This window comes from Oncorhynchus kisutch, linkage group LG24 (genome assembly GCF_002021735.2).
Source record: "Oncorhynchus kisutch isolate 150728-3 linkage group LG24, Okis_V2, whole genome shotgun sequence".
Classification (NCBI taxonomy): Eukaryota; Metazoa; Chordata; class Actinopteri; order Salmoniformes; family Salmonidae; genus Oncorhynchus; species Oncorhynchus kisutch.
In genome coordinates, this window is record NC_034197.2 from 9,266,396 (window position 1) to 9,288,022 (window position 21,627).

General features: G+C 48.2%; 1 protein-coding gene across 5 annotated transcripts in view; it reads right to left on the reverse strand.

The window, feature by feature from the left end:
- kmt2d (lysine (K)-specific methyltransferase 2D) overlaps nt 1-21,627 on the reverse strand; it is a 44,196-nt gene that overhangs the window by 17,341 nt on the left and 5,228 nt on the right. For all 5 annotated transcript variants that reach the window (XM_031804426.1, XM_020459048.2, XM_020459049.2 and 2 more), the window contains exons 5-34: nt 21,323-21,438; nt 20,761-20,923; nt 20,421-20,592; nt 20,041-20,155; nt 19,555-19,733; nt 19,047-19,360; nt 17,979-18,844; nt 17,425-17,574; nt 17,087-17,203; nt 16,720-16,839; nt 16,444-16,548; nt 16,012-16,193; nt 15,484-15,648; nt 12,041-12,150; nt 11,884-11,931; nt 11,469-11,657; nt 10,903-11,085; nt 10,485-10,625; nt 10,048-10,178; nt 9,505-9,805; nt 9,125-9,298; nt 8,611-8,919; nt 6,021-6,145; nt 4,041-5,792; nt 3,708-3,875; nt 3,307-3,410; nt 1,435-3,119; nt 1,123-1,334; nt 902-968; nt 486-718 (exon numbers count right to left, since the gene is read on the reverse strand). In XM_031804426.1, coding sequence (XP_031660286.1) covers nt 486-718; nt 902-968; nt 1,123-1,334; nt 1,435-3,119; nt 3,307-3,410; nt 3,708-3,875; nt 4,041-5,792; nt 6,021-6,145; nt 8,611-8,919; nt 9,125-9,298; nt 9,505-9,805; nt 10,048-10,178; nt 10,485-10,625; nt 10,903-11,085; nt 11,469-11,657; nt 11,884-11,931; nt 12,041-12,150; nt 15,484-15,648; nt 16,012-16,193; nt 16,444-16,548; nt 16,720-16,839; nt 17,087-17,203; nt 17,425-17,574; nt 17,979-18,844; nt 19,047-19,360; nt 19,555-19,733; nt 20,041-20,155; nt 20,421-20,592; nt 20,761-20,923; nt 21,323-21,438 — 8,696 coding nt within the window. The remainder of the gene's footprint in view (nt 1-485; nt 719-901; nt 969-1,122; nt 1,335-1,434; nt 3,120-3,306; nt 3,411-3,707; nt 3,876-4,040; nt 5,793-6,020; nt 6,146-8,610; nt 8,920-9,124; nt 9,299-9,504; nt 9,806-10,047; nt 10,179-10,484; nt 10,626-10,902; nt 11,086-11,468; nt 11,658-11,883; nt 11,932-12,040; nt 12,151-15,483; nt 15,649-16,011; nt 16,194-16,443; nt 16,549-16,719; nt 16,840-17,086; nt 17,204-17,424; nt 17,575-17,978; nt 18,845-19,046; nt 19,361-19,554; nt 19,734-20,040; nt 20,156-20,420; nt 20,593-20,760; nt 20,924-21,322; nt 21,439-21,627) is intronic.

The window sequence follows — 21,627 nt, forward strand, 5'->3', positions numbered from 1 at the left end:
TTCCAAAAATGGATAATTATGTTAAAGGAAAATATCACAATTCTGCAAATTCATATTTATTATCTACAGCACCACCCCAACCCAACCTCAACATATGTGAAAACAGTGCAAGTTGAAAAATGTTGACGTTCCCCTTTAAAAAGCAGCTTTTCTGTGTAGGAAAGGCATGGGCGTACCAACAACAGAATGTGTGAGTGTATACTGGTCACTAAAAATATGTATATGAGTAGACCGCTGATTGGCCAGCTCATCTTACTCGGGAGGATGACATCATCCTCCATGAGGAAATAGCAACAGTTTAAGTCTGGGGTGGGGTTTTCACGTGTTTTTTCTCTGCAATATAAGCTTTGGGCACAAATACACGACGAGTCAACAACACTATTTGTTTATGAGTTAACAGACAGTTACTTTAAGACAGGAAAGCATGATGATGGGTGGGTGGGTGGGTGGATGGATGGGGTAAAGATTCAGACAGTCTTCCCCACCTGGTCCAGTTGTTTCTGGATCTTGCCCTGCTCCTCTGTGACCAATTTGAGTTTCTCTGCGTCAGCCTCTGCGAAATCACGGCCTGCCTTTTTGGCAGTGCGCTGCTTGGCACACAGAGCCTTGCGGGACTTGCGGTGAGCTCCGATCTGCTCCTCCAGGAACTTGAGCTGCATCTGCAGCAGCTGCTGGGTGTGCAGGAGCCACTCTTCATACTGATGCTGCTCTGCATCATCTGGTAGGTAGAACAGGGGGATGATTCGTTGACCAATTCAAATCAGGTGTGCTAATATTGGAATACATCAAATATGCGCAATGGCTGGGGGTAACTCAAATGGAGGTTTGGGAAAACACTGGAATACATCAACTAACAAATATATGTAAGTATTATAACGCTGGAACAATTTGTAGAACTTACTGATGATCCCTTGTACAAACTGGGGAGGGTTGGGTCTCGATTGTGTTGGGTCACTGCATTCTCCTTCCTAAAAATAAAAGAAGTTGTCAAAATACCTAAATCAGATAAACAGATTGTGATTGTGTTTTGAGGATCCCACAGCAAATGATCGGCTTTACAGGATGAATATTATGAACACATTATATTGTCCTGGTTATGTTTGGACAAGTGAGACACCGTACCTTAGATGGGCCAGATGCGAGTTGACCCTGTGGATCTCCTGTTCCCGGTGCCGACGCTAGTCTCTGGGCCAACAGAGAGACCTGTTGTCTGTTGATTCCAGAGGGTACCCCCATTGGGTCCTGTGCCAACACTCTCTTGATGCCCTTCAGTGCCACCATCTTTGCCTTGGCGATGGGATCCATGACGTCGTCAGTCACAAACTTGTCTAGATCTGTGACGGAGCAAGCAGAAACACCGGGGAAAATGTATTAAAGGAAAACGTCATGATTCAAACAAGGATTCAGGAATCATGCAAGAACTCATTTATTTACCTTTATCAGGGAAGAAGTTATCAGCCAGAGTTGACTGTTTAATCTGTTGTTGTTGCTGTTGCTGTGGGTTGAGTCCTGGGTGAATTCCCCCAGGATGCCCCATCCTCATCATGCCTTGTTGCTGAGCCATGGCAGCCATGTGCTGTGGCGTCATCCCAGGTTGTCCCATGATCCTTTGCTGCTGCAGGAGGTGTGGAGGGCGTGGCACCATACCTGGCTGTCCCATCATACTCTGGGGTTGGGGGCGGTGGTGCTGGGTCAGCATGATATGTCCAGGACCCCCCTGGTGGTTGGGGTGGCCTCCCATGTGAGCCCTCATTGCCCCCTGGTGGAGGGAGCTGAGCTGCTGCTGTTGCTGCTGTTTCTGGAGCTCCTTCTTCTCGTGCTCCAGCAGGTCCTGGATCAGCAAGGGAAGCTCGCTGGCTTCCAGAGAGCTCTCGACTTTGTCTAGATCCACGGCTGGGGAGTGCTGTCCCCCTCCATCGGGCAGCCCTAAAGGGTCCTCCCCCAGAGAGGATAAGGAGTCAGCCTGACCAGGAAGAGGGTATGGGAGCCCCCCTAACCGCACAGAGCTCAGAGAGGCACCCTGGTTCTCTGATTGAGTGGAGGATTTGTTTGTTTGAAGGAGCATGGAGACTGCTTCTCCCATCTCATCCTTCACCACCGCTTGGCCTGGCTCCAGCTTGATCCTGGAGGTGTCGGCAGACTCCGAGGAGGGATGGGGTGTTGTGGACAACGTGGAGCCCCCCGTGTTTGAGATGGGGTTTTCCTCCACTTTTGGTTTCTGTTCCACTTTGATGTCCTGAGCTCCAGAGGTACCTGGTGTTTCACCCTCTGCTTCCACCAACCGCAGCTGGTCCGAGAACACATCCTTGGGGTCCCCTTGGTCCAGCTCAGGGTCCGTATAAGCCAGCAGGTCAAACTCGTCACTGTTGAGTAAGTCGTCTAGGTGTGGATCTGTGGTTTCCAGGTTGTCAAGGTTACCCAGGTCGTCGTCACCCTTATCAGGGTCTAGATCTAGAGCCAGGTCATCCTCATCTTCCATTCCTCCATCCCCGGGGGCATTCCCTAGCCTTTTGGGGGCAAACGGATCCTCCAGGTCGGGCTCGGGGAGATCAACATTAGGGTCCCCTGAAGCTCCAGCCTGGGACTCTGTGGAGTCCTGGGAAGGCTGGTGCTGCTGCTGCCCAGAGTGAGAACTGGGAGCGTTAGCGGTCTGGGAAGTGCCTGTGTGGGGCTGGAGATGGGGTTGCTGCTGTGAGGGGCCAGTGCTCTGCTGTGGCAGTAATAGGCTCATACCACCCTGCTGTTGCCCCAGCCGTGAGTCTCTAACCCCCTCTGTCTGAGAGTCCATACCCTGAGGCATTGGATGATGAATAAACTGTCCGGGGGCCATTTCCTGCTGCTGGGGGATATATAGACGTGGCCGTTGCTGGGGCCCACGTTGGAGAAACTGGGTCCCCAGGGGCAGCCTCTGAGAGTTGTGCCTCAGCTCAATGAACTGTGGTGGGGGTCCTCCGGGGTCCATGCCGGGCTGCATGTTGAGGGGGGAGTTGAGGTTGTGCCTGGGGCCCACACCCTCTATGCCAGGCTGGGGGAACCGACGGGGACCCGGGCTCTGCTGCCACTGGCCAGGGAACGGAGGTCGACCATACATGCCCTGGGGGTTGGGGGGCCCTGGTTGTCTACAAAAGACAAATACAGACAAAATGTCAAAACGTACCGGAAGCTAGTGAGAAAGCGATGTGCACAAAAAGGTTATCTTGGCTGAAATCATTCCTGATGGCATTTCTTTTAATGTACAGCAGCTGTGAGTGCATTTAAGAAAGAGAAAACACAGACGGAAGAGAAAGGAGAGATTTGAGTGTATACCTGAGCTGGTTGGGGTCCATCATGGCAGGGGTTCCTGGGGGTGGCAGGCGGCCACCATCCATCTTCCCTGCCAATGTTGCCTGGGCACCAGCAGCAGCACGGTCCTATTGGGACAAACAACAAGGGCCTACTATTCAATTCAATTACAACTTTATCAATCCAGTCAAGGGCAATTCAAATAAAATACTAAGAAACCGCTGAGAATCACCAGCCAAACGGAGACATTACCACGGTCATATTCAGTAGGGCAAAACGTAGAAAACATTTTTGAAATGGAAAACAAAAATGTGTTCTTATTGTACAGGTTTAAGTAGTACCTCCCCAGTTCGACTCAGATTCAAAACATTTTGAGCCTGACCCAAGTTGATGTCGGACATGTTGTTCGACATATTATAGCGTACCTGTGGGTAGGGTGGTGGAGCACGGCGGGCTTTGTCTTGCTGATAGGCTGCCATGTCACCTCCAGGCCAACAGGGGGCAGCACTGCTGGCTGCTGCAGCCTCTTTCTCTTGCCGGATTGAGTTTCGCTGCATCTGCTGTCGGATCAACAACTCCCTCAGTTTCTGTCGCTATCAGAGGAAGAAGAAGAAACACCAGTCAGGGGTTATATCAGGCCTAAGAATGACAATAAGGGACAATTATTTATCCTGTGATGTTGAAGGACTCTTAAAAGATTAGCCCCATAGTCATAGTAGAATAAATGAGATCCTAGTTAAAGCAAATAGAACATATACCTGTCTCTGCTTCTCCAGCTCAGAGGGGCTGAGGTCCAGTAGTGAAGGATCCTGAACCGTTGACATGTCAGGCATCTCCTGGGCGCCTGACATAGTCCCCTGGGTTTGAGGTGCATCCGGGGGTTGGGGGGCTGTGGGGTCCTGCTGGGGGGGCATCCTGGAGTGGAAGTTGGAACCCATGATCTGAGTCTGGGGCTGTTGCTGCTGCTGGAGCTGCTGTTGTTGTTGCTGCTGCTGCTGAAGCTGCTGTTGTTGTTGCTGCTGTTGTTGTTGCTGCTGTTGTTGTTGCTGCTGCTGCTGCTGCTGCTGCTGAAGCTGCTGTTGTTGGAGGAGTTGTTGCTGTTGCTGCTGGGCCATCTGATAGGCCATGTTGGGGCCCCGGCTGAACCCAGGCGGCCCAGAGGGCTTCCCAGAGAGAGGGTCCCCGACAGGGGTGGAGGACGGGGGGAGTGAAGGAGACTGGTTGGGGTGAGGTGAGCCTCTATAGCTTGGGGTGCCCTCTGGAACAGCGGAGGTGGGCCGGGGGGGCTTGTGCAAAGCAGAAAAGGGGTCCCTGGACTGGGGGCGCGAGGGCGGCTGGGAGTAGGGGTCAGGCGACTGGAAGCGCGAGTTGGATGCCGGGGACTGGACAGAGAATGCATCGTTGGAGAGGGCTCCAGGAGTGAGGGGAGACTGGGAGCTGCCTTGGGACTGGGGGCTGGAGGGGACCCTGGGGCAGGACTCCTGTTGGGCCTGGGGATGCCTCTGGGGGAGGGGGGAGCAGCTATCCCCAGACTGGGGTCTGGGGGTGAGAGGAGGCTGGGCATAGGGGTCCTGAAACGGGGTAGAGGGGGACTGGCGGTAGCCCTCAGAGTGGTGGTTGGGTGAGGCTCCAGGGTGGAGTACCACCCCGCTGTCCCCTTGGTGCATCCGGGGCGTCATGGGAGCCTTGAACAAGCCATCCCCAGAGTCCAGCATCCCTGCAGGGGAGCCTGTGTTACTCAGGTCCTGGCGTCCCGTGGAGGAGGAGCGGGGAGAGGGTCCCCCACTCATATCAGCCCTGTACTGTCCCATCCCGGCAGGTGAGGACACATGGGAGGGGGAGGAACCGTATTCTGGACGCCCCATCCCCTGCTGCTGGCCTCGAAACGGGTCTCCATAGTGGGTGGTGTGGGGCGGGGAGAAGAGAGGGGAGTCCCCAGGCCCTCCACCCCTGGACCGAGGGCTTTCTGGGGGGCCTAGGTGCTCCTGAGAGCCCTGCTGTGACTGGTGACACTGAATCTGTTGTTGTGGCCTGAAAAATGGGTCCACCTGCTGGGCCCGCCGGGGGGTCCCTGGGTGCATGTCGAAGGGGCCGAGGCTGGCCGGCCGTCCCTGAAGAGGGCCCTGCGGGACAGGATGGAGATAACCTGAGGAAGAGGCCTGGCCCTGCATGGGGCTGGAGGCGGCCTGGTGGGAGGAGTATGGGGTGGAGGGGTGGGAGTGGTGAGAGGGGTGGGGGGACTGGGGAGGCTGCTTGGCAAAGGGATCTGTCCTCATATCTGCCGATGCCGAGCTTGGGGTCTTGAGAGGACCGTCGGGGAAGAAAACCGAAGAGGAACCCGAGTCAGGGTGGAAGGGGAAGGGGCTCTCTGCCGAGCTGGGCTGGGAGGGGTTGGAGACAGAACCTGAGGGTGGCGGGATCTGGAGGTGCAGGCTTGGACGTTCCCCTTTGACCCGAACACTACCATCATCCTCTGTCTTGATGGGCCGACACACCTGGCTCTCTGCCTGCTGTATAAGAGAAGAGACAGTTAAGAAAGGCAAGGAGACTGTATGTAGACATCCTTACAGTGACAAACGTATGCTTTGGGCTGGTTTCCTGGACCCAGATTAAGTCTTGAAGTGCATTAAAAGCATTGTCCTTGGAAATTCCAAAAATATTTTTTTAGTCCAGGCGTGGGCTTGATCTGGATCAAGGAAGCTGGCCCTATGAATCAATTATCTGGCCTAAACTCCCACCTTCTGTGCCTTGTTGATCCGCTGAGCTGCTCTGTTGTCTTTGGCCTTTTGCAGAAAAGGAACCTTGTCTGCAGCTGAAACCTTCCTCCAGATCTTCATGATCTGTTTACAGCGACTGGACCAGTCTGTCAGAGAGAAGAGAGAGGATCACAACTTACATTATATACAGTATCAATCAAAAGTTTGGACACACCTACTCATTCAAGGGCGTTTATTTATTTTTTAAATTTTCTACGTTGTAGAATAAAACTATGAAATAACACATATGGAATCATGTAGTAACCAAAAGTGTTTAACAAATCTTTTTTTGAGATTCTTCAAAGTAGCCACCCTTTGCCTTGATGACAGCTTTGCACACTCTTGGCATTCTTGGCATTGTTTGGCCCTGTGTCCTCGGATGGGGTCAAAGTGTCTCCTGACCCCTCCTGTCAGGTGAGTGAGTTCAAGTTATTTTGGGGGTGGGAGCTGAGGACCAGAATTAACAGCACACAAACTCAAACCCCTCCATCCATTATATCCTTCCTGTTTGGCCCTGTCCGGGGGTGTCCTCGGATGGGGCCACAGTGTCTCCTGACCCCTCCTGTCTCAGCCTCCAGTATTTATGCTGCAGTAGTTTGTGTCGGGGGCTAGGGTCAGTTTGTTATATCTGGAGTACTTCTCCTGTCCTATTCGGTGTCCTGTGTGAATCTAAGTGTGCGTTCTCTAATTGTCTCCTTCTCTCTTTCTTTCTCTCTCTCGTAGGACCTGAGCCCTAGGACCATGCCCCAGGACTACCTGACATGATGACTCCTTGCTGTCCCCAGTCCACCTGGCCGTGCTGCTGCTCCAGTTTCAACTGTTCTGCCTTATTATTATTATTATGACCATAGTGGTCATTTATGAACATTTGAACATCTTGGCCATGTTCTGTTATAATCTCCACCCGGCACAGCCAGAAGAGGACTGGCCACCCCACATAGCCTGGTTCCTCTCTAGGTTTCTTCCTAGGTTTTGGCCTTTCTAGGGAGTTTTTCCTAGCCACCGTGATTCTACACCTGCATTGCTTGCTGTTTGGGGTTTTAGGCTGGGTTTCTGTACAGCACTTTGAGATATCAGCTGATGTACGAAGGGCTATATAAATACATTTGATTTGATTATCTCAACCGGCTTCATGAGGTGCTTCTACACCTGCATTGGAATGCATTTCAATTAACAGGTCTGCCTTGTTAAAAGTTCATCTGTGGAATTTCTTTCCTTCTTAATGCGTTTGAGCCAAATCAGTTGTGTTGACATGGTAGGGGTGGTATACAGACGATAGCCCTATTTGCTAAAAGACCAAGTCCATATTATGGCAAGAACAGCTCAAACAAGCAAATAGAAACAACAGTCCATTAAGACATGAAGGTCAGTCAATACAGAACATTTCAAGAAGATTCTTCAAGTGCAGTCGCAAAAGCCATCAAGCACGGGAAAGGAAGGCCCAGAGTTACCTCTGCTGCATAGGATAAGTTCATTAGAGTTACCAACATCAGAAATTGCAGGCCAAATAAATGTTTCACAGAGTTCAAGTAACAGACACATCTCAATAGCAACTGTTCAGAGGAGACTGTGTGAATCAGGCCTTTATGGTCAAATTGCTGCAAAGAAACCAATACTAAAGGACACCAATAATAAGAAGAGACTTGCTTGGGCCAAGAAACATGAGCAATGGACATTAGAGATCGGTGGAAAGTCCAAATGTGAGATTTTTTTTATTCCAACCGCTGTGTCTTTATGAGACGCAGAGGTGAACAGATGGTCTCCGTATGTGTGGTTACCACCATGAAGCATGGACGAAGTGGTGTGATGGTGCTTTGCTGGTGATACGGTCTGTGATTTATTTAGAATTCAAGGCACACTTAACCAGCATGGCTACCACAGCATTCAGCAGCGATACGCTATCCTACTGGTTTGCACTTAGTGGGACTATTATTTGTTTTTCAACAGCACAATGACCCAACACACCTCCAGGATGTGTAAGGGCTATTTGACCAAGAAGGAGAGTGATGGATCAGATAACCTGGCCTCCACAATCACCTGACCACAACCCAATTGAGATGGTTTGAGATGAGTTGCACCGCAGAGTGAAGGAAAAGCAGCCAACAAGTGCTCAGCATATGTGGGAAGTCCTTCAAGACTATTGTAAAAGCATTCCTCATGAAGCTGGTTGAGAGAATGCCAAGAGTGTGCAAAGCTGTCATCAAGGCAAAGGGTGGCTACTTTGAAGAATCTAAAATATATTTTGATTTTTTTGTAACACTTTTTTGGTTATTACATGATTCCATCTGCCTTCTTTCCTCGTTTTGATGTCGTCACTATTATTCTTCACTGTAGAAAATAGTAAAACATTAAGAAAAAACGTTGAATGAGTAGGTGTGTCCAAACTTTTGACTGGTACTGTATATTCCGGTAAACTGCTGTCAAAACATTTGATATTTGGTTCATTTTCATAGATAATTTTTTTTTCTTTTTTCATTAGAACTTTGGAAGCACCATCTCATCCAGAGCAAACCTCCTAAAAATGAGAAAAGGCCACATTCATTTGAACTAAGATCTCCCTCCATCCACTCACCTGGGTAGTCCCGTCTGAGAGTGGGGAAGTTTGTGTTTGCGTAGAGTACAGGGGAGATGGTGGACATCTCTCTTAGCTCCTCGTCCTTCTCCCAGCGCTGGAGGCTGCGCTGGTTATAGGACAGCCCGTCTCCATCTGCCTCGCCGGGGGTAGGGGGAGTGGAGGGTGTAGCAGGGGTGGAGGGGGTTGCCCATGGGCTCTCCTCTCCCCCGTCTGGACTGAAAAGACCTGCCCGGTCCCGCATGTCGAAGAACGGAGACTGAGAGAGTCCAGGGAAGGACTCCATCACACCAGCTGAGGGCAGTGACCCTGAAAGGGATCAGCTTGTATGAGTGACATGTCCTGCTTTACCATGAGCCTAACAGTTCCTTAACGACAACAAACTATTGCTCCATATATCATCACGCGGTTCACATTTTCTACTCCTTTCTCTTAGTGAGATGTCTTAAGTTCAACGTCACACTCATTTCCACATTTATACTTCCTATGAAAAGTGAGCTTTCTAGGCCTGTACCAGTGAGGAGGCTCCTCTGTGGCAGACCACTGCGGTTCATCTCCCCCTTGACTCCCTCCAGGATGGGCATCATGCTGCTCTGTAGCGACCCTCCTAAAGAGGCCCCCTCTGACGTTCCCAGGACCTTCCTGAAGAACTGCTCAGAGTCCTGACTCTCCATGCCCTGAGGAAGACCTGGGAGAGAGACCGAGCGGGAGGCATGTTAGACTAGTGGGGAAAAGCATCCGTCAAGACCAAACTGGTAGCATATGGCAAAACTAAACACCCGCAACTCCAACACACAGATCTCTCACCCAAAGAAAATAAGCTCCTGCACACTAGGCTTGTCAAGTATCCCTTTTATATTCCGCAACATTTCAGCATCACCGTGATCGCTTTACCTTCATTCTTCTCCGTCTCGGAGCCTTGAGGGTCCGTCGAACTCGGTTCTTTAACGGACGAAGACGACCCTGTTCCCTCGCCCTGAGCCTGGGATCCTTCACCCCCCTCCTGCTTCAGGTGCATCCCAGACCCCATCGCTCGCTCCCTGGCCTCCGTTGCGTCAGGTGCGGTGGGTCTGTCCCCAGGTGCATGGGGCAGTGGAGGTCGGAGGAGACCCACGGCACTATGATGCCTCGGTCCTGGAGGAACCAGGAGAGCCTTCTTACTCAGGTCCATCAGTTGTTTACCAAAGAACGCCTCCTGCACAGAGAGATAGATAACTCTGATGTTAGGGAGTTGGTCTCTAGACACTTACGGGCTAGTTTCCCCAGACACAGATTTAAGTCTAGCCTTGGACTGAGAAGTAACTTCAAATGGAGAATCTCAATTGAGCATGCTTTGTATTCCACTGCGCTTAATTTGTCTGGGAAACAGGTTCCTCTAGGTTGCTAACTGAAGTCTTTAGAATAGCCCATGGTGAGAGGTGGTGAGAGAGAATGTACCTGCAGGTAAGCTGGGAACATGTCCTCCAGTTTGCTCTTCTTCCTGCCTCGTCGTTTCTTGGCCTGCTCCCCCTCTCCCTCAGCTGGCTTAGTCTCCGGGGCGCCATCTATAGGTGTGTCTGGGTGGGGCCCTGTCAACAAACAGCACGTGTCATTTCAGATGTTCAGAATCCACATTTTGAAAGCAGGAGTTGGAATTATATTAAAACATTTTGTTTTGGGTTGCAAATAAAAACATTCAACGACACAATGTACATTTGAAACCCGGAACATGAGACAAGAAAGCACATGAAAAATAACTTATTTCCGCAGCGGTCGTGTAAGGTTTATTATATATTTTTTTACAAAACGTCGCAGAATTTGACCTCTCTCCAAACAGATGAGAGTATTTCAGTGATTGACCAGTACAATGGCGGAAGGTGGCTGTTGTAACTTGCCTTCCTCTAGGGCTAGTTTCTCTCCCGTCCGTCCATCTGTAGTAATTGTCCCGTCTCCAGCCAGATGAGACAGATGGGGGAACAGACCTTTCTTCATCCGCGTGTGACACTTCCTCTGGCGCACCATGAAGCCACCGATCCCTGCGGGAAATATAAACGTTTATTTGAATGTGACCGTCACAGAGCGGTGACAAATGATATGATGTCACTACAGGGGTCTGTTGGATCGACCTGGGTTCTAATAGTATCCATTTTCTTTCAAATACTTACCGTGTTTGATTGAGACTGTCTGGTGTGCCAGACCTGCACTTTTAGGACTATTCTTTTAGTCCCATTGTACCAGGCAAGCGAGGCTAAAGCGTCGCAAAATAAACAAATAGTATTTCAACCAATATGTCTAGTTAGAGTGCCCTCTGACCTGGTCTGTAGGGTTTCCTCTTCCTCTTCTTCCCCTCGTCAGTCTCCTCTACTCCTCCTTTGAGGAGGCCCTCCTCCATCCCCTCACAACCTCCTTCTGCTCCCAGCTCTCTGTCTGGGCTCCCTGGAGGCTCCTGTTTTACACCAGGGGCTCCGGTCTCACATTCCATGGGCTCCCCACAGCCTGGAACAACAAGAGAGCGAGAAATTCATGGTCAATGCAGAGGAAGTGACAGACCAAAGTGGGTGCACAAATACATGCATGACGTAAGGAATCACCTCTTGAAGAACAATACATGTCAAATCAATAAATCAAGGTCCAAGATGACCTTTCAAAGCATATAAAAAATTACAACTTTTTTTTTAAATAAATGTAAAACTTTTGGTAGAAGGTGTTTAAAACACACATCTAGGATCAGTTTGCAACCCCAAATCTGAACCTGAAACCCATTAGGGGATAAAGGCAAATCTGACCTTCGATCAGTGTCAAGGCACAGAGCTATTTCATCCTCCTCCTATAGAAACCCCGGTCACTTAGAGAATCAGAACAGCAGAAAGTCCACCCACCTTTTCCCTCGTCCCCGTCTCCCTCGCCGTCTCGTAGCTCAATGCCGTCATGCCCTCCGTCGCCACACAGCATATCCAGGCGGGAACGCCGCTGACGTCTCTTGTGTAGGGGAGACATAGAAATGCTACGCAGCAGGGACATGCCCGTCTCGGTCAGCCACACTCCCTCCAACCGGTAGAACTGACGTTCTGGGTGGGACAGGGAGGAGCGAGGGTTGAGGACTGATAAAACTACACAAACATTTGACGAGTGAGAGCTATTTCTACTAAACAAACAACAATTACTTGGATACATACAAATAAAACATGTGCCGATTGTTAAAACTACAAGAGGTCGGTGTAAGGCACCTTGGGAGGTGAAAAAAAAAATCATGTGTCATCACATATAAACAGTTCAAAAGAGAAAAAAACCAACCTGGTTCTTTTATCTTCATGGCTGACATGTAGGTCGTATCCACTGTTACTGCAGACAATCCGAGGGGGAGGTGTGAGAATTACAGAACACATTTCATGTCGTCACCGTTTTCACTTTCTTCTAATCAAATGCACTGGTTTGAAGTTGATAGGCTTACCTATGGGTTTGGGGACGTAGGGAGTGCAGGAGGTGCAGGCAAAGCCCTCATCAGAAGCTTGCTCCACCTCGTCCTCAGTGTACAGACTCTCACAAACCGCGTGCACCCATCTACATGGAGAGAAACACATGATAAAAGAGATACCGCTCTTTCTGGACAAAGCATTAACATGGTACAACCAAAACAGTAGAACGGGGGTCCCTAAAGGATATGTCTTGGGTCCTCTTCTCTTTAGCCTAATATACATACAGTGGGCGCAAAAAAGTATTTAGTCAGCCACCAATTAAGCAAGTTCTCCCACTTAAAAAGATGAGAGAGGCCTGTAATTTTCATCATAGGTACACTTCAACTATGACAGACAAAATGAGAAGAAAATACATCCTGAAAATTACATTTATTTGCAAATTATTATTATCTAAATAAATCAGCCATGACCACAGAAACAAAATTGTAGACCTCCACAAGTCTGGATCATCCTTGGGAGCAATCTCCAAATGCCTGAAGGTACCATGTTCATCTGTACAAACAATAGTATGCAAGTATAAACACCATGGGACCATGCAGTCGTCATACCGCTCTTGAAGGAGACGCGTTCTGTCTCCTAGAGATGAACGTACTTTGGTGAAAAGTGCAAATCAATCCCAGAACAAGAGCAAAGGACCTTGTGAAGATGCTGGAGGAAACCGGTACAAAAGTATCTATATCCACAGTAAAACGAGTCCTATATAGACATAACCTGAAAGGCCGCTCAGCAAGGAAGAAGCCACTGCTCCAAAACCGCCATTAAAAAGCCAGACTACGGTTCGCAACTGCACATGTTGACAAAGATCGTACTTTTTGTCCTCTGGTCTGATGATACAAATATAGAACTGTTTGGCCATAATGACCATGATTATATTTGGAGGAAGAAGGGGGAGGCTTGCAAGCCGAAGAACACCATCCCAACCGTGAAGCACGGGGGTGGCAGCATCATGATGTTGGAGGGACTGGAGCACGTCACAAAATAGATGGCATCATGAGGGGGGAAAATTATGTGGATATATTGAAGCAACATCTCGAGACATCAGTCAGGAAGTTAAAGCTTGGTTGCAAATGGGTCTTCCAAATGGACAATGACCCCAAGAATACTTCCAAAGTTGTGGCAAAATAGCTTAAGGACAACAAAGTCACGGTATTGGAGTGGCCATCACAAAGCCCTGACCTCATCCCATAGAAAATTTGTGGGCAGAACTGAAAAAGTGTGTGCGAGCAAGGAGGCTTACAAACCTGACTCAGTTACACCAGCTTTGTCTGGCGGAATGGGCCAAAATTCACCCAGCTTATTGTGGGAAGCGTTTGGAAGGCCACCCGAAATGTTTAACCCAAGTTAAACAATTTAAAGGCAATGCTTCCAAAAACTAATTGAGTGTATGTAAACTTCTGACCCACTGGGAATGTGATGAAATAAATCTATTATTCTCTCTACTATTATTCTGACATTTCACATTCTCAAAATAAAGTGGTGAACCTAACTGACCTAAGACAGGGAATTCACTCGAATTAAATGTCAGGAATTGTGAAAAACTGAGTTTAAATGTATTTGGCTAAGGTATATGTAAACTTCCGACTTCAATTGTACATACATACATACATACATACAGTTGAAGTCGGAGGTTTACATACACCTTATAAGTGAAATAATCTGTCTAAACAATTGTTGAAAAAATTACTTAGGACACCTACTTTGTGCATGACACAGACTTGCCAAAACTATAGTTTGTTAACAAGAAATTTGTGGAGTGGTTGAAAAACGAGTTTTAATGACTCCTACCTAAGTGCATGTAAACTTCCGACTTCAACTGTACATACATACATACATACATACACACAGTATCAGTCAAAAGTATCAGTCAAAAGACTAATTCAAGGGTTTTTATTTGAGCTATTTTCTACATTGTAGAATAATGGTGAACACATCAAAACTATGAAATAACACACATGGACTCATGTAGTAACCAAAAAAAAAGTGTTAAACAAATTTATTTGAGATTCTTCAAAGTAGCCACCTTTCGCCTTGACAGCTTTGCACTCTCTTGGCATTCTCTCAACCAGCTTCATGAAGTAGTCACCTGGAATGCATTACAATTAACAGGTGTGCCTTGTTAAAAGTTAATTTGTTGAATTTCTTTCCTTCTTCATGCGTTTCAGCAAACCAATTGTGTTGTGACAAGGTAGGGGTGGTATACAGAAGATAGCCCTATGTGGTAAAAGACCAGGTCAATAGTATAGCAAGAACAGCTCAAATAAACAAAAGAAAATCGCCAGTCCATCATCACTTTAAGACATGAAGGTCAATCAATTTGGAAAATTTCAAGAACTTTCTTCAAGAGCAGTTGCAAAAGCCGTCAAACACTAATGATGAAACTAGATCTCATGATGACCGCCACAGGAAAGGAAGACCAATAGTTACCTCTGCTGCAGAGGATAGGTTCATTAGAGTTACCAGCCTCAGAAATTGCAGGCCAAATAAATGTTTCACAGAGTTCAAGTAACAGACACATCTCAATATCAACTGTTCTGAGGAGACTGCGTGAATCAGGCCTTCATGGTCAAATTGCTGCAAAGAAACCAATACTAAAGGACACCAATAATAAGAAGAGACTTCCTTGGGCCAAGAAACACAAGCAATGGACATTAGACTGTTGGAAATCTGTCCTTTGGTCTGAGATTTTTGGTTCCAACCGCCGTCTTTGTGGGGCGTAGATGATCTCTGCATGTGTGGTTCCCACAGTGAAGCATGGAGGATGATTTAATTTGAATTCAAGGCAACCTTAACCAGCATGGCTACCACAGCATTCTGCAGCGATATGTCATCCCATCTGGTTTGCGCTTAGAGGGACTATCATTTGTTTTTCAACAGGATAATGATCCAACACACCTACAGGCTGTGTAAGGGCTATTTGACCAAGAAGGAGAGTGATGAACTGCTGCATCAGATCACCCGACCTCAACCCAATTGAGATGGTTTGGAATAAGTTGGACCGTAGAGTGAAGCAAAAGCAGCCAACAAGTGCTCAACATGTGGGAACTCCTTCAAGACTGTTGGAAAAGCATTCCAGGTGAAGCTGGTTGAGAGAATGCCAAGCGTGTGCAAAGCTGTTATTAAGGCAAAGGGGTGGCTACTTTGAAGAATCTCAAATAAAAAAATATATTTTGATTTATTTAACAATTTTATGGTTACTAAATGATTCCATGTGTTATTTCATAGTTTTGATGTCCTCACTATTATTCCACAATGTAGAAAATAGTAAAAATAGACCCTGGAGTGAGTAGTAAAAATAAACCCTGGAGTGAGTAGGTGCCCAAACTTCTGACTGGTAATGTATATTTATATATATCATTATCTCAACAACCTTCCAGAAATCTCTATGTATGTTTGTGTAGTTGTAATGAGTGGTACCCACCTGTCACAGTGTTGGCACTGCAGCAGCAGCTCTTCCTCCATGAAGTTCTCCCTGCAGACAGGGCAGGTGACCAGGCTGGCACAGGGGCCACAGTGGGTGTAGTTGTTCTGCCACTCACAGTGGAACCCCGGGCTGCTGGCACCACACTGCATACAGCTCACACACCTACACAAGGAACAGACAACAGGGACAATTAGCAATCAGGTTCAAGTACAGTATCTGACAGGTGAATGTTCAAAATGGTGGTGTAATTCTTGTTGCTGGTACTGTTCGTGAAAATGTTTAAGTTCAGATGTAACCGAGAAACGGAAAGTAAAAAGATAGACATCTGAGCTTTTAAAGTTAGGCTTCAGGACTTTTTTGTTGTCGTGTGCATACTATGCAGATTCTGGTACACGTGAATTTACATTTGAACCTTATTCAGACCCAAAAGCATGACTGAACAGGCTATCCCAGTGAAAGAGTTGCTGTCGTTGCTTCTTTATGGGTATATTTGAAGAGAGAGAAAGAGCTGGGATTCATGTTTACCATTTGCATTTCCATCCCCCCTTGGGTACAGTGTGTAAGGGCGGGTCCAGGCAGTAGGTGTGGTAGCTGACGTCACAGTCGTCACACAGCAGCAGGCGGGCCGGGTCCGAGGCTTTGCCGCACACCTCACACACGATACATTCCAGACAACGCCAGCCCTTACGCAGCATCATCTTAGTCATCTGCAGGAGGAAGGAGAAGGGGGGGGATACAGTGTATTTTTTTTAAAATACAAACAAACAGTTAACGTTTGATTTCTGAAAATGGCATCAAGATGAAGCCAGAGGCTTGTGTGTTGTAACTCTTGAACCTTTGTTTTCATTTCTTTACAGTGGCCTATTGCAAAGCATCTGCGAAAGGCTCGCTACGTAATATTATTAGGAAGACTAGCTGTATGAAGATGTTATAAAGAATGAAGAAGTTGCTGCTTACTTTGCTGTTCACACAGTACGGATGGTAACACTGTGCACACTGAGCACATGCCAGCAGCTGCCCCTCCACACCCTTCCCAAAACTGCCACACACCACACACATGTCCTGATAGAGAGAGAAAGAGGGAGGGAGGAGAGGTGACAAGAGAGAAGGGAAAAACACAGGCAGCTTGGGTTACAGTGAAGATGCTTAAAAATGTCTAAGATTGTCTGACATGGTACATGCCAAAGGGGAACTGGAAAAATATCCAAATGAAAAGCATGAGACCAGAATTACCTGAAGCAGGACGAATTTATCGGTGTTGGAGAAGAGCACCACCGTGTTCTGCATAGCCTCATCTTCCTCCCCCTCCTCCTCCTCCTTACTCAGTCCAGTGTCTGCTGCTGTCATGCTCAGCTAGGATCAGCAATAACACATAGAGCCAATCACATTCTGATATCAAGTTACAATCAAGTGATCTGTATCGAATGAACTTTAGACAAGAGATCAAGTTCCAAACATTCTAGAGTTCCGTGACTGCCGCTGTGGTTTGTGTCTATGGTAAGGTTCAATGTCGACATTTGATGACATAACGAAGTGAGTGAGTGAGCTAGTGAATAAATGACATTTGAATGTTTCGGTGTCGTCGATGGGTTTTACTCACCAGGAAGGCGTCGATGCAGGAGGCCATGGCTTTGAGGCGGTTCCTTCCGCCACGGCCCCTGCCACCGCCACCACCGCGAGGGCGCCGCTTCCCCGGGAAACTGCTGCTGCCCCGCCCCTGAAAAGACCAACACCAACCGTGTCAGTACCTCATCAACTGATGAATAAGACCACTGCATACTGGCCAACATATAACACAGAACATTTGGCAGAGACAGTTTTGTAACCTCAACGTCATTGTGAAATGGGCCTGTCGTAACAACAAAAGCCCTATGACAGAGTTAGACTTTTGAATGAGTGTTGATTGTCTATGGACACCAACTTGTTACTGGACCGCACCTGTTTGACCCGGGAGCGCCCCGGAGAGCCTCTCCTCTTCTTCTCCCCGTCTGGTTTGAGGGGGTCAAAGGGCAGCGAGTCGTCCGTCTCAGTGAGCAGGGAGTCGGAACGCGAGCGGCCGGTGGGCATCAGGCTAAGCTCCATGGACAGCTGTCAAATGAAAATAGAGCTTTATTCAAAGTGCATTTAAAATGCAACACACTAAACAGTAAAACAACCAACTGAAAGTAAAAGCAAACGAGAAGCAGTAAAGGGGATGAAAATAGAAACATAAAACTCCATGAATGTCTAAAACAATAAAATCACTGATTAAAAGGGCACTCTGCAGTTGCTACATCCATTTTTTTTGACTGGAAGGTCAGTCCTTGTATCCATAGCCCTGTCCATGAATTTGAGAGGTTACATTTCTCCAACCCCTCAGCTTTTTACCGAAACAGTAGCAGGGTGACACTTTGTTATTGTTTCACCTGCAGATTTCCCTTTTTAAAAGGCCAAGCTAAAAAGGTGAGGCTTTAAACGTGATTTCTAAACGTCACTGTGTCTGCTCCCATTACCTGTGCGTCAGGCTCCGCCTCAGCCTCGTTCTCGGCCGGGGAGCCAAGGAAGCCAGAGCTGCTCTCGTCCCCGGGACTCTGGTGGCTCTGGTTGGACATCTCATCTAGGAGGAGTTGATCAGGCTTCGTCTCCTCCTGCTCCTCCGTGGGGTCCTGGGGCTCCTGCTTGATCTTGACCCTTCTGTGATGACTATGATGACCCTCTCCGTCTGCCTCCTTCCCCTGCTGCTCCTCCTCTTCTTCTACAAACTCCTCCTCCTCCTCAGAGTGAGTCCCCCTGTCCTCCATGTCCACAGTAGAAGGAGCAGCCTCCTGTGTGTCGGCCTGTGAAGCAGGAGGAATGGGAGACCCTGAGCGTTCCTCCTTTAGCCCGGCCTCATCTGTGTCCATGGAAACATGCTCCGCCTCTTGCATGGAAATGGGAGGGGTCGGTGACTCTGGCGAGTCCCGAATGGTTGGCTTGGTGGTAGAGAAGCTCTCACCCCTTATCTTCTCCTCCTGTGTGGCCTGCTGCTCTGTTGAGGGCTTGACCTCCTCCCTCTCCTTCTCCTTTCTGTGATCAGGGCCGACCTGCACTACTGGTGCTGGTTCTGGTGACTGTGGCGGTTGCTGTTCTGGTGACTCCGGAGACTCAAGGATAGGGACATAGCTGACCTGGGGATGTGGCATCTGGTTGGAAGCATCCTCTGTTATCTCTTCCGCAACAGCCACAGGTAAACTAGGAGCCTCCTGTTGTTCGGTTGTTTGACATTCTTCTATAACCTCAGCCTGGACCATGGGCTGTTCTGCAGGGACTTCCTCCATTTCCAGCTGAGGCCCCGCCTCCATGGTGCTCTCATTCGTTTCTACCACGTTAGCCTCCGTCCCTGTTGAAAAGAAAGTCAGCTTCACCATTCCCATCATGCACTCTGTGTACTACCATTTATCGCACGTCACAAAAAAATCGGATGGCTTAGGTAAGAACGCGGGTAGCGTTTGTCATGCTGCTCTTTCAGAGACGGCGCCAACTGTTAACTCTTCCCTTTTTATCAAGTATAACGACAACAAAAAACAGGCAAGTCAACCTACCCAGCTCCATGGGCACCTCCTCGTCCGTCTTGGTCTCCGCCTGTTCTATCGTCACCTCCTCAGACACGTCCGTCTGCCTTTCCACCGGAACTTCAGCTGCTGCGTCCGTCTGGATCGTCATCTCGGCAACGGTGTCCGTCCGTCCTTCTATCGTCACCTCCGACCCCGTCTCTGTGGGCTGCATCTCCATTGTGTCCGTCTGTCCGTCAGTCTGTGTGACAGGGGCTGGCGCAGGCTCTCGGTCTCGGCAGAGCGAACAGGTGCACTTTTCCTCAGGTGGCTCCGACGTAGAGGAGCACTCACTGTGCACCCACCTAGGTCGATGACAGAGGAATGCTCAAGAATGAATGAACAAAGGTGGGACAAATTCGACATAAAAAGTTAACAAATGACTGCGATTGTTCTTTAGGCTGAGGGTAACTGTAAAATACTGTTAACAACTCGATGAGGAAGGCGTTCTAAATCGTTTCCATTGACTTATTGAGTCCTTCTGAGGCGGTAGACATACCTGTTGCAGGTGATACAACGCGGCAGCGTGACGGGTGGTTCCGAGGCTTTGCCGCAGACGCCACACGTAGAACTGCGGGTACGTTGGCAGCTCTCACACACGGCATAGTTGTCAAACCACTGGGCCGAGCCGGGCTGCGTCAGACCATTAGCACCACAGTCCGTACACACCCGACACCTCTGAGATGGGGGATACACAGTGGGAAAGTACAGAGGTTATTCACACAGGAAACACACAGTGATTATTTTCCTGATACGTTCACCTAAAAAAGGTTATATTCTCGCATATTCATACTTTAATTGACAGAATTGTCATTAAAAAGCCTCCAAATAAACAGATGAATAACTTTAACCATTTACAGTAATATGTGTTTATTGACAACACATGGGTTAGGATTTCAATTATAGGGCAGCAGGATCCTCCTTTCCTAACAGAGGAGACTACGGCAGGAGTAGCAATATCAGCTCCGGTTCAGCACACTCTTACTCTGCACTTCCATGTGTCGGAGGGAAGAGAGACCATGGCTGGCTGGAGACAGAAGGTGTGGTAGCCCTTATCGCAGGCATCACATACTAACATCACGGAGTCTTCCCCTGGTTGCCTGGAAAATTAGAGAGAACTTGATTTGATTCAGTAAACAGCTGTATGCATCAGCAACAGCCCAGAGTGTTTTCCTGAAAAAGTCCCATGATCAGGGAAACCCCTGCCCCTACTAATTGGGAGCATGTGGGTAGATGGTTCCACAGTTTCCCAGAGGGCACATCAATCCATTGAACAAAACAAAAAAAGTATGTTTATATGTAAAAAGAGAGTGATTTTTCCATTTAAAAAATGGATGACCCATTGGGCAGCAAGGAGACACTCACCTGCATGTCTGGCACACTTTACACTCTGGGCACTGCCACCCTGATCTCTGTATGGGTGTGGCGCTGATCTCCAGACAGGCGGCGTGGTAGTGCTGCCCACAGCCCGTACAGAACAGTAGGTCCAGCAGCTCCCCGGCAGAGTCACAGACAGCGCAGCGCGCCTCCTCACCCGCTGGAGGGCAGACAAACAAACCATAGTTAGCCAACCAAACGATCGAGTGACCACACATACATACACCAACCAAACGATTGAGTGACCCACTCACTCACACACACACACACAGCATAACCTAATGATCGAGTTGGGGCTTTGGACCTCAACATTGGGAGGTGTCCTTACCCATCTCCTCAGCCTTGTCTATGTGCTCTGGACAGAGGAGAGCCAGGAGCTTCATGGACTGAAAGGAGCCGCTGGCAGCAGAGCAGGGGAAGTGGTAGAACCGTGAGCAGCCCTCAGCATGGCAGCGGATGGTAGCACCCAGACGCTTGCAATATTCACACAGCTAAACAGAAGGTTGAAAGACAAGGTTATGGGCGAGACACTAGAGGGAAGAATTTGAGCTACAACAAAGAAATGTGAATATAGAACCACAGCATTCAAATGAATTGTACTTCATAATACTATTGAGAGAGTGCAGGTTTTCCTTTCCTAAGAATTTCTGAAAACCATTACTGAATGTGCCTGCGGGTTTAATGGAAGGTACATTCTATCTTACATTCACTAAGCTGAACCCAGAACAGCCCAGAACCATGCACAGCTTTGCATCAGTGTTCAGTTGTGTTCTTCTTTAAAACTCCTGGTCAGCAACAATTGTTAACGTTATATATATAAAATGTTATACAGAGTCCTGGAATCTATAAAAGCATTTGTCATTTGTGTAATCTACGAGTGGTCAACTTACCCGCTGTGTCCCTGAGATGACGGCCTTGTCCACATTCTCCAGCTCCTCCTCAGCCTCCTCCGCCTGCTTCACTCCATCGGACCACAGTGCACACCAGTGATGCACCCAGCAACCCCCTGCTCAACACATTAAAAATCAGATACTACACCTGTATGGTCTCTGGCTTCTGTTCTGATCAATAATTGGAATTTCTGTCAAATGCTTTATAATATGGGTTTGGGGATAGACTTACTATTTAAACTGCACTGTGTGTACAAGCTCCCCAGTGGGTAACATATTAGTAATACACCCCTGACCAAGAAAAC